Raw genomic sequence first — 12,519 nt, 5'->3', positions numbered from 1 at the left:
CTGCAACACCCATTTGAATAAAGCTTTATAATCGCAAACGGCACGTGTTGCTTTATTAGCAGAAAATCTTACTTCGCAGCAGCAACCACAAAGAGACCTCTGGTGGGGCCTGAGGTAATATTGATGGCACTGGATAGCAGCTGTGACTGCTGACTTTGACCACTGCGCTGTGATAAAACAAACTGAGAGCACATCGCAAGTGGTGGACTAGCTAATCGTCACCTCCGAACGCTCAGTTAGATTTAGAGGAGCATGACAGGTTGGCTGCTTTCCAGTTTCTGTTTGTTTAGGGACTGTTGATTTTGTTACAGAGAAGGGATGGTGTCGGCCCGTGTCTGTTGTCATGACAACCAGAGGGAAATATTGGAGGTCTCAGTAGTTATCAGTTGTCTTCAGGCTCTTGTTGTCCTCGGCGAAGAGCAGACAGCTGACTCTTGTAGCGGCTCGTCAGTGCACTCCTGGCAGTTGCCGAGTGGAGTAATTGACAATGTTTGAAGTGGAGTGGTGATGATACCGCCATGTTTGCCGTTCGGCGGCAGAAGAGGAGTCGGCTGGCACAAGCTGCAATCGTGACGAGGCCGCTCGGACTCGGTGGTTTTCGGACAGGGTTTTCTCTTGGCCGTGCTTGTAAAACTAAGTCTGGCTCTCAGAAAAATACTTCAAGTGCGGCTGTTAAGACTTGTCTACCGTGTCAAAATGCCAGTTCCGTCTCGAAAAAGACAGTTTGTAATAATTATAGTCATCCTGTTGCGGAAAGAAAGGCCATACCTATTTTCATTGTTACAGGTCAGACTTATTCAACCCCTATAACAATCTCTGGCGGACCGGAACTTAACCACTTCAAACTCTTTCTGTGCACCTGAACATTGTTGCAATTTCCTAACTGTCTTATGAAAGTACTAAAGTTTCTAAAGATGTCAGTTAAGTTAGACTGAAATTTAGAGTGAACACAAGAAAGTATAGACATAAAATTTTGTCTTTGAATTAAATATTTTGCTTAGTATAAGAATGTAATTTATTAATGAGAAGCTCACAAAGAGCATTTTCATATTGGTTTCAAAAGAGTTAAACAAAAAGACATTAACAGTTTATTAAAAAGAGACATTCTGATCTGTTTTAATTGAAACTGAAATGATACACAGCAGAACAATGCTAAGGTTGTGAAAACATCCACTTTCTATTTGAACATAGAGCTATTATGACAGGACTGGAAAAAAAAGGTAATTAAAAAAAATTACTCTTCTATTCCTTTTGTATTTTTTAAAACCTGATGCTGTCTTGCAACACATGGGAGGATCGAGGATGCTATTCCTGGCTTAAATGTGAAGGGGTCAAAAGGCCACACGTGTTTCTGAATCGTTAGAGCAGGGCTATTTTTTCCCCACAGCCTTGGTCAAGGTCAGAAATTCTCTCAGTTACAAGTAAATAAAACTTCTCAAGTAAAGAAGTCGTCCATATATTTCCACCGCAGAGTCTGTGACAATGTTACTGTAAGCACACGCTTCTAAATTATAAAACATGACAAATGGGTGAAATGAATACATGGATTAACAAAGTTAATCTAATGCATGGATTATCTTTGTTAATCCATGCATTAAGTGCAATTAAAGCCCCCCTTTACACATGAAATGTTAATCAGAATTATTAATGGCACACACAGCCAGTCAGTTAAGCCCGGGTAAGAAAATTGCCTGCCCAGTGGGAGACAGAGTCATCATTTTGAAATATGAGTGCGAACTCTTTGCTGATCTGTTGAACTTGTGATATTCACGGTGGCCTCTTGCCAGCAGACACTGCACACGCTCCCGCTTTTAGAGAGTGCAGAACAGTGGGAGTGAGAGAGCATTCAACAGTGGAACAAAATTAGGATACTTGCCCTATTAGCCACTTTAATATCAGGTGACCACGCAATCTGAACCAGCATATTGTGCTGTTGTGGTTTGCGGGAATGCGGTTCTATGCAAAGGGCGCCAATTATATGTGGAGCCGTGAGGATGTGAGATTAAAAACTGTATTATCACACCAACGGCAGAAATGACCATGTCGTCCTTATCCCGCCGTTCCATATGGGGAATATCTCATACGAGACGAGAGCTGCGTGACATCACGAAATTATTCTCTTGAAGATGTTGATTGACTTTTTCCCTCTAATATCCTGTTATAGCAGTGATATGTGTGTTGAGTCTGATTATAAGGATGAGTCAAGACCACCATCTGGATATCATCCCCTGCAATTATTCATCGGGAGGAGGAGGCAGTTCTCAGCACCACACCCTCCTTTCTTAATCATAGTCTTTGCCTCCGGTGCTGAATCACCTCCAGCCACTTGCCCGTGTCCTGCCGTCTGCTAAAATCTAATCTGCATTTACTTCTCCGGGAGCCTCATTCTGTCTGGCAGTCCTTTCTTCTCGCACACTCTGCGGAGTGATGTGAGACTGCAAATGAGCTGAGAGCATTGTGGATTTTTAGGGAGAATTCAGACGTCAGGTTTTGGGATGAGTACAGAAATCAGAAGTGAAGATTTGTCTTTCCACAGGGGTGAGCAGGCATGTCTAATGTGACCCAACTTTGCATGCCCTTTAACTCCACAAGTTACTTTCCTCTTTTTTTTTCCAAATCCGCACCTTTCTCCACAACTGAGGGCAAAACGCTTTCTGGATCAAACTATCTATCCACGTCCCAGAAAAATATAAATAAAAAGCAGCGCTGCAAGTGCAAAAGCAGCAGGGCCTGATGGCATCAGGGAGTTCAAAGTATGCACCACTAGCTGGCAAAAAGCTCTCTAACTCAAATTCAACCTAATTCTGAGCCTTAAGAGGGTACACCATCAACAAGTAAATTACCCACAAAAAGTATGGCACCCCCGGTCTATGAGGAGAAATGTTTTGGTTTAAGGAAGTCCAAGCTTTTAAAAAACCTTTCAAGCCTATACTGAGCTATAAAATATGAAACACAATGTTGGAAATTAAAAAAAAAAGAAAAAAAAAACATCCGCCTTTCTTGAGTGTTCTGCTTTCACAAATGAACGAATCCATTTAACTATGATTTATCAGATTTTATTTTTGTAACATTGTGTTGTAGGGCGAACTGTACACATAATGCATATCTTTTTACACATAGTTCATTTCAGTGAGACTTAGCGTCACGACCAAGTCTTTTGAGTGTTGAAATTTTTCAATTCCATTACATTCCACAGATTTCCCTTTGGTTACTCAGACCGTCCCCTGGGCATCCTGGCCCGCCCCGCTTCGCAGAATCTTATCAATGAACATCAGTCATGAATAACATCAGACAAGCATGCACATTCACACAGCCTCTGCGACAAAGAAAAAAAAAACAAAAAAAAAAAAACATTTATCATGACACAAGAAGTCAAGTGGCATAACGCCTGAAATGCATGTTCAGTAAATAATTTCCATTTTAATTGTTTTGTTTAGTCAGGCGTTCTTTACGCACACACACACACACACACACACAAAAAAAGTAATAAAGCTTTATAAACATTTTTTTTTCTTTTTCACAAAAACCATTGACGACATTAAGATACACACCCAGTTGCCACATTTAAGTTGTTACGAACCCTGTGAAGCCCACATCCTTTGGAATGGATGTTCTGAAACAGCATCAGGTCTGCAGGAACAGGATGTCACGTGTCGCATCTCAAACATATGATTTAAACATGGCAGAGGGGTTACAGCAGACGGACGGAAGTATCACCTGCGTCTGATGAGCTGCGCGCCGTTGGGTGGCCGCTGAGTGTAAAGCATAATCAGACGAAAAGCACTTGTGCTTTGCTTTAATGGGCTTAACAAACGAATGTTTTCAGGAGACGGTGGATCAGTTTCTTGATTGTAAACACTCCCTGGCATCCACACACATCTGTATTTCACTACATTTATGGTCTGTCACTGTATTTCTCAGGGCATTATGCTGTAAGAGTGTTCAATTATGTTCCCGAAGCTAATAATCTGACTTTCCGTTTTCATGAAGGTGCCTTGGACGTAATGTGATCAGTGGACCATGTTCTTGCTCCGTAACTGTCAGCTGGCGTTATCATGCTGTTATATAATCTATTGAACACGCACGCACGCAAGCGCAATCAAATAAAAGGCAAATAGCTACATAACATGTTTGTCCAGATCGGTTTGCACAGGACAGAACTAACAGAAGCCCCAGCAGACACTGAATCAACACGGTGTCGAGTATTTCTTCTCAGCAGCCTCCTAACTTCACCGTCACCTCAGCTGAACTGTGTTCGTCCCAACCTAACGGCACCTCAATTCATCCAGTTTTTCTCCATTCTGTCCTCATCAAGTTACCTGATTTTTTTTGGGATATCTACTGATATGTGGCGTGGCCTGTCATGAAAATATCAGTCTTTTTAAAATATGTAAAGTGAAGCGACTGTGTTTAGTTTAGCGGCTGAGTACGTGCTTTTCAAATGCAAAACAGCAGCTGTACCTATGCTACTTCTTCCTCAAAGAACCAATCGCAGACTGAAAAATAAAATAAAAAAAAAATTCGAAAATTATCAAGCAGTTTTCTCTTTTAAAAGGATGTGTTTCCATTCAGAAATCCCACATACATCATTTCTGGGAAGGTGTGAGAGGGACTTAAAAATCATAATGTGGATGAATTTGACAGGTAGACAGAATATGTCACCTTACTGAAAACAGCACTCAAAAGGGTTTAGCTGCATAAAGGAACTGTAGCTTTCTGAGTGACATCTTACACTTTTTACTTCCTTGGGTAGTTATAAATTGAGGCAAGATTATATTCCATCCATCCGTTTTCTGTCCCGTGCAGACAGCACAAGGTCATGGTGGAAAAAATCAAGAGCAAAGATGAAAAGAAGAGATTTACAGCATTAAAAACTGCTTTGCCAATTAACATCCCATAATAAAAGTCTTTTAGTTTGTTGCTTAATTTAACTAAAGTGTTAATCAATTTACACACTCCATAAGCCTTTTCTTGTCACACCTATTTTACACTTTGCTGCACGGTCTCACCTGGTGTGAACACTTGTACGGATTTATTTTACTTTTGCAAATGAAGCAACTCACACATTCCACAGAAAAGAAACAGGATTTTGGCAAATCAAACACAAACATCCTTCTGGTTTGAAGTCTGACATTATGAATACTAAGCCATGATTACAGATGAAAAACTGATTGTGATCATTAAAGTGTGGAATTTTGGATTTTGTTGAATGACTGAGTCGGTCTTAGTAAGTCATCATGGGAAATTTTGCGCGTACTTCTTGTGATGCTTTTGCAGTTATTAGCATATATGCAGTTAGCGGCCATAGATTGCTTAAGATTAAATATAACATTTCCTTAAAATGATTTGCCGTACGGACTAACTTTGAGTTGGCAGGATTGTTAATTTTCACCAGGAATTACAATTTAAAAAAGTGGGGGTGAATTAACTGTCTTCGTCCACTGAATTTATTGTCCGATGTCAATGATGGTGAGTTGTTTTAGAGCTAAATTATCCTGTTTGAAATGAACTTGTAGGTAAAATCACATACACATTTCCACCTCTCGTCTCACCATTGTATCTGAATTCAGCAGAACAGAGTGGAACAGACGAGACGAGGTTTTGTAGCCTCAAAATTTGCAGATTTTTTTTTTGTCATCATTAAAATTAGGACTTAGGTTGTCAACACCATTATGAAAATAAACTTGAAACAAGAATTAATTCCAATTTTGTGCACTTCTAGGAATAAAAACATTATGTGTCTCGATATTCAGGCTTTTAAATAGTTACCTTATTTGAACGCAGTAAAAACACAGTTATAAGTTTGCAAAGTTATTAGTCTCAATGAGTTTGTGCTGTTTGTGATGAAAAACAGTGTTTACATTGCAAAAAGAAGCTGAATATATCTTTCATGCTCGCGAGCAAGGTTTCATAATTGTTGGCATTGAGGATGGCCCCAAGTAAAGGCTGACACAGTGAGCTCAGGGAACATAAATGAACATAGTTACATAATTTTGCCATTGGGTTTATGGAAGGAATACACAAGAGAGAAAAAAGATAATATTTGTTCTTCTGTTTCGGCAGTTGAGTCTCCTGCCTGAGGTCTGCATATGAACTTCAGCGCAATGCTGCAGAGAAAACTTTCTATTGACACTTGTCCTGAATACATAAAGAGAAACAGTATGGAGGCAGGTTTCCTCAATGGGATCGCTGTTTACAGAACGTATGGCACTTGCCGCAATATTTTAAAGTTTGACACGATTGTATTAACTGTAAGGCAGTAGATTTCAAACAAAAAAGAAAAGAAACAGAAAGACCTTAAAGGACTGAAGATGTTTTAAAAATTCCCTCAAGCAGTCATCATGACAAAGTGTATGCCTACACCCACCGTCACATTTAGCGTTTCTTTGGTTTGAATTGAAGTCTTTTTCCCCCTTGAAGTGCATCTAAAACACACTCTGGATATTTGTACATCGGATTTCGTTGTGCATCTGTTTTTTTTTTTTCTTTCTGTTGTTGTTCAGCTCTCCTGCTTGCCTAATGGAGAACCGTCCTTCCCGAGCCTCTGTTGGCTGGAGAGCAGTCCCTCCCTGTATTTATCCTTTTGACAAAACCTTAATAAACCTGGCTCTTCTACCTTCCTCTGCACCACAAATTTTGCTTCCAAATATTCCTACATCACTCGCAACCCTCTCACATCTGTCCTATCAATATTTAAGGGTATGACTATTAACTTTGCATCTGTTGTTTTACGGTAGCATTTGTAATCTATGGCTTTGCACATTTTACCCTGTATTATACCCATGTGCTGCAAAATGAGTGAAAACGTTACACAGGATAGGAAAATCTAAACTGTAACATTTCGCAGTTTGTTTAGCTAGTCTCTGGTATTTAATTTGAGAAATTTGAAGTTGTTTATCACTGAAAAAAAAAGTATTTGTGGATATGTAATGCCTGTGTCAAGAGAGAGGTTGTTTTAGATGCACTTTACAACTGTAGTGGAGTTAATGGAACGAGAGGTTAAATATCATCCAATAGTAAACAGTAGTCATGTGGGATTTTCTGAGCTTCAGATATTAAAAAAACAAAAACAAAACAAAAAAAAAAACACATTTTGAATACATCTCCATTAACAATATACCACAAGTAAAAACCACAATTACACTAATTTACAAAATATTCTTTTGAAATGTCTTCAGATTCCCTCGAATGGCAGCTAAGAAACTGCAAATGTTTCAGACACTTTATATCACAACAAAATGTTCGCTAGGCACCCTGAGATGGGAATACAGATATGAGCTGTACCTTCTCCACAATCTACATCGTTACAAACACCATTCACTGAAGAGGCAATGGCTGTCACTTGACTGTTGAGTTCAATACAACAAGGATATCAGCTTCAACGAAACACTTCTGACAATGCGCTCTGCTTGTTTTGTTTCCACAGTGAAAGCAGCAAAACTTTTTCCTGGTGATGAGAACATAAGAAAATAAATGATTTACAATAAAAGCAGAGATTATTTTATCAAGATGAGTCAAATGGAACGCTTTTGCATAAGTATTTCTGAACTGGAATTGAAGTCACCACTGCGTAAGACTTGCACAGACTGTAGAACATATGATGAAGGAGGCAGAGGAAGCTTCGGCTAGTCCACACGACTTTCCGCATGTTCGGTCACTGTTTTTTGTTCTGTCGTCTTTCTCCGTGACAGAAGCTTTACAAACAAATAACAGCACGGCTGCATCCTGACCTGGTCATGAAACCTCACCTTTCTGTTGTTATGTTTACTACAGAACAGCATCATTTTCGCTCAATTATTAATATCCTTTGACATCTTTTTAAAATTCAGGCAAACTGAGGACGGGGAGTAGCTCGGGAAACTCTATAGTAAATATCAGATGCGGTTCGTGTTAGATATCTTGGATTGTGACTCCTGCTGTGTTTTGAATTGCATAGCAACTTTTAGTCTGCATACAGAATGATTCATGCTGCTGCGTGTGGCTAATCAAACAGAGTTATTGCATTGAGATTTCATATCGAACATGCTGTTGATGTTTTGTGAATATGCTATAGGTGGCGGAGGATCAGTATGAAGCTTCTACCTTACAACATGTTCAAAAAGATCAGTATCATCTTAATATACTTAAACATTAAAAATGTGTCATGTGAAAAAAAATCAGATTACTGTATGAGCTGTTATTTGTGTTTTAATATTCTAATATCTTGTATATTGAATCTGATAAAGGGGAAGGTGTCAGGAATGATCGACTTCATATACTGCTGGGTAGCTTGTGAATCAGTTGCAGGGAAATGCCTCAAACCTTCATGAAAGTAGTGCCAGGGTAAATGTCAGCCAACTTCCACACCAAAAACAATCAGGGTAGTTGTGACTTTAGGATATTAAACGACCCGCCGTTACTATTTTATTTATTTATTTTTTTTTTAATCCCTCTGCGGTCACATTGAGCTTGATGGAAGCAGTGGAGGAAGTCAAGTGATAAAAGCGTAACGGGGAAATTGGGAAGTGAGATGTGGGTTTGGATGGACAAAAACATAATTGAATGCCACAGTTTGGGTCCTTTGTAAAAAACTAAAGTCAACCTAAAGTCTGATTATACCAGCCAATGTTGTCGTTGTTTTGGTGGAGGTGTGTCTGTGGGAGCAAGCATTGAAGACATGCTGCTTCACCCACTGCAGCAGCCTCAGACCAGCAGAGATCATCATAAGCCAGCATAGATCCGCAACTAAATCACTCCTCATGCATGTGATGATATAAACGCAATCACACATGAAGCTCGAATAGTTACTTAAACCAAAGCTACAACGTTTTACAAGGAGTCTTGTAGCAGTTATGTGTTCATTATTGAAGCCGTGACAGCACAGTTGCCTTATTTCTTTCTTAAATCACAAGTGCTTAAATCCATTCATCCATCCATGTATTACAGCCACTTTAGCCCACGTAGTGCTGTGGGTAGCTGGAGCTGATCCCGGCTGACTGGGATACACCACGGGCAGGTCGCCAATCCATCACAGCTTATGCTTTTGTAATGGCCTGATGAGAGTCAGTGAAAATCAACCTGCTGTGTTGTTTTGTTACAGCAACGCTTCAACCTGTAGGTGTCCTCTACATGCCTCATCACATGCCTGCGTACTGTGGGACTTTCAGAAACGAAAACCGACATGTTCATCGGCACATTTCTCAGGGTTAGGTGCCAGTTTTCCGACAGCTTCATCCAACTCTCTCACCGGTGAATTAATATCCTGAATTGATTTGCTAAGTTTATTACTAAGTTTCTGTTTTTTCATTCTTTACAGTGCAAGAAGGTCAGACCAGGCAGTATGAAATGTCTGCTTCTGCAGCATTTAGGCTTAGTATATGAATATGACTCATTTTTATTACCGTCACATAAAAATCTATCAAACATTTACTGTATATCATAAGCAGACAGGCATTATCTCCTCTTCTGCAAGCATTCCAGTGAGGCGAGTCGTTTTCTTTGAGGCTTTTGAAGTTACTAAGGAGAGGTGCATGTTTGCCAGTGGTTTCCCAGTTTTGTGAAATATGTCTAAGAGTCTACGGCAGCAGACATTAAAGGATATCACTTTTTTTTTTTCATGTAATATTAATGTACCATTCAGATTGTTAGAGTAATAACAACATGAAACTGCAAAACATGGATCAGTTCTCCCAGGACAGAGCAACGCCTTTTAAGTCTGTGCTCTCTGAATGTAAATCGCAATTTGAAAAAACATTTTGCGCTTTAAAAATTCCTGAACTAATCTTACGAATAATAAATGTTCAGAAAACACAGTGTAATAATTACATGAATATGCATGATTCTACTGTAAACTACCAGAAAACAAAGCCATGTCCTTCAGTTTCATGTGTTATTTATTACTCTTTAGCTGCACAACTGCCTGGATATCACATAAAAACAGGAATTACCATATAACAGGCTCAAGAATCCCGATTTCATTCTTTGTTTACGCGATCTCTGCCTGACTCGTTGTTGTTCAGCGGCGGAGGCGGCGACTGCTTGCTCCTCATGCTCCTGCCGTCTGTGGCGGCGCGCGAAGTCTCTGTCACAAAGAGCCGAGTCACCCAGACCGAGGTGACGATGCGTTTGTACTCGTTCCTGAAATTCCTATTGAGCAAGCCGTAGATGATGGCGTTCAAGCAGCTGTTGAAGTAGGCCATGAAGTAGCTCACCACAAAGAGCCACTCCGGGATATGGGGGCCCACGCGGGACGGATCTATCGCCACTGCCAAGCCAATCAGGTTAAGTGGCGCCCAGCAGATGGCAAACAGCACAAATACCACAAACATAGTGATGAAATTCCTCAAGTCGCTTGGTCTGAGTCGTGGGCTCTCGTCGGTCTTCACCTTGCGTCGCACCTGAAAATGATGGAAACAGACTGTAATAAACTGGAAAAGGAAAAGGCAAACCTGCCTGTGCCTCACTGTTTTACACACATTTAAAAACACAGAAATGGCCACAAACGCACCCAGAAACACATTTAACTCACACTTATAAAACCCATTAAAGGATCTTACTCCTCTATCTGCCCACCAGAGATGATAATAATATAACTTAAACACAATATTTCCAAATTTTGAATAAATTTAGCTTCTTTTAGGGTTTGTTTTAGAAATGCGCTCACTTTGATAGCGATAAATGTTATCTGTCAAACAGATATAAGCTCGCAGAATGACATCATTTGTAAGCGTATTGTGGCATTTAGAGAATTTCATTCATGCAGCAACAGGTCAATTATTAAAGGTCAGTTTCAGAACTTGAAGCAACCATATTTTCTACATTACAGGTTCAACCTGGCTGAACCAGGAACACTGATTCCCACTGACCCGTCTGATTTCTGTCCTATTTAAAGCTCTTCGCATGGCCAGTTTATTTTTTCCCCAACAGCATTATGTCGCCTGAAAAGAATATTTCCTGCAAACAAAAGATGCAAAGACATTAAAAACCACATTGCAGAGAATTCAGACATACCTGAATCACTAGCACCCAAATGCGTAGATAACAGAAGGTAACCACTGCGATGGGAACCAGGAAGTGAACCACTACGACCGCCACTGTGTAGGAACTGCTGACATTCTGGGCGAAGGTGCATGAGTAGACCCGTGGGTCATAGCGCAGGGAGCCAACGAAGAAATTGGGCACGATGGCCACTATTGTGAGCAGCCAGATTAAGGCAACAAACATCAAAGTGTTGCGATAGCTGTACAGCCGACTGTAAGAGAAGGAGTGACAGATGTAGCAGTATCTGTTCACTGCAATCCCGGTGATGTTGAAGATGGAGCCGATGACACTCAGCCCCATAAGGAAACCGCTGATCTGAGGAGAGAGGAGGAGGAGGAGGAGGAGAGCAGAGCGTTTGAGTCGGACAACGTTGGCACGCTGAAATAAGCTCCGAGTGAAGTGTTCTTACCATGCATTGTGTGTCTCCCAGCGCCCATCCGTCATGGAAGAGAGCATAGAGAACAAGGGGGTAGGGGTAGAAGGCGACCACCAGGTCAGCAAATGCCAGGCTCACCACGAACACATTACCTGGAGAGGGAGACACCGAGGGACGGGGTCAGTTCTTTAATGTACAGGAACATTATCGGCTGTAGCATGAATCATGCTTTAATTTGTGACAGAAGCAATAATAACTTATATTTATTAATACCATTAAATTCACCCTCCAGTAGGGCATCCATAATTTCACCCGTTCTGTTTTAACCTCAGTGCAGTGAACTTCCCCACATCTCCTCTGTTTTATCTCTGGACACCTCCTGTTAGAACTGGAAAATGGTTCCACACATCACACTCAGTTGGAGTTGGAGTGATAAAGTTTTCGGACTTCTTGTCATTTATGTCACCGGCCAGTGGGGATAAGCCTGTCCAGCCTTGGATGAAACTATTTCGTATTGCTTTGTTTTAGACTGAGCATTGTCTCACCCCGGCAAATAGTCGCCGGTTGCATAGGATGTGATTTTCAGTGCGCTGGAAGCCTATCTCAGCACGTCCAGCATGGTGTGATTGTTGGCTGAGGGGGCCAAGATTACAAAAGGTTGCTAGTATCTGCCCCACGGCTGATTGCCTCGCCCCCAGACGAAGTTTTATCAAGACTGGCAGAGGCGCTGCTTTGACAGAGTGGAAGGACAAGCATCTGGACACAATCGGGTCCCATTCCAAAGAATAGTCGCTTCCCAAAATCTGGCTTGTGCGTCACAGAAATGACACGTTGCTTTGTCACAGCGAAACCATCGCATTTTCTGACTTCCTTCACCTGTGATTTGCCAGCTATTCATGTTGCCACAAGTGGCTTTGATTGAAATGTTTTGTTGATGCCAAACTTTTCCCAACTTGCTGATATGTTTGATGAAATCGTCAAAGCAAAAATACAACAAAAATATGTGTTCGTATTACAATGACATTTTATCTTTTGGATTTCAACAGTCAATTGAAATATAATTGGAAATTTCTCTGGAACATGGAAAACTAAACTGCACAGTTGCTGTTTTTTTTTCTTTCTTT

General features: G+C 40.7%; 1 protein-coding gene across 2 annotated transcripts in view; it reads right to left on the bottom strand.

Annotated features, from left to right (window-relative positions):
• Nucleotides 1-12,519, bottom strand: part of mtnr1bb (melatonin receptor 1Bb) — a 52,509-nt gene that overhangs the window by 7,001 nt on the left and 32,989 nt on the right. The window contains exons 2-4 of one of the 2 annotated variants that reach the window (XR_003932346.1): nt 11,429-11,547; nt 10,990-11,334; nt 9,219-10,376 (exon numbers count right to left, since the gene is read on the bottom strand). Coding sequence is in view for 1 of the 2 variants with exons in the window: in XM_030101804.1 (XP_029957664.1) it covers nt 9,954-10,376; nt 10,990-11,334; nt 11,429-11,547 (887 nt within the window). In the remaining variant the exon portion in view is untranslated. Of the gene's footprint in view, nt 1-8,722; nt 10,377-10,989; nt 11,335-11,428; nt 11,548-12,519 lie in introns of those variants that run through there. The other variant, XM_030101804.1, reaches the window with a different exon arrangement.

This window comes from Salarias fasciatus, chromosome 10 (assembly GCF_902148845.1).
Source record: "Salarias fasciatus chromosome 10, fSalaFa1.1, whole genome shotgun sequence".
Classification (NCBI taxonomy): Eukaryota; Metazoa; Chordata; class Actinopteri; order Blenniiformes; family Blenniidae; genus Salarias; species Salarias fasciatus.
Note: the sequence above shows the minus strand (reverse complement) of the source record. Positions and strands in the feature narration are given on the sequence as shown.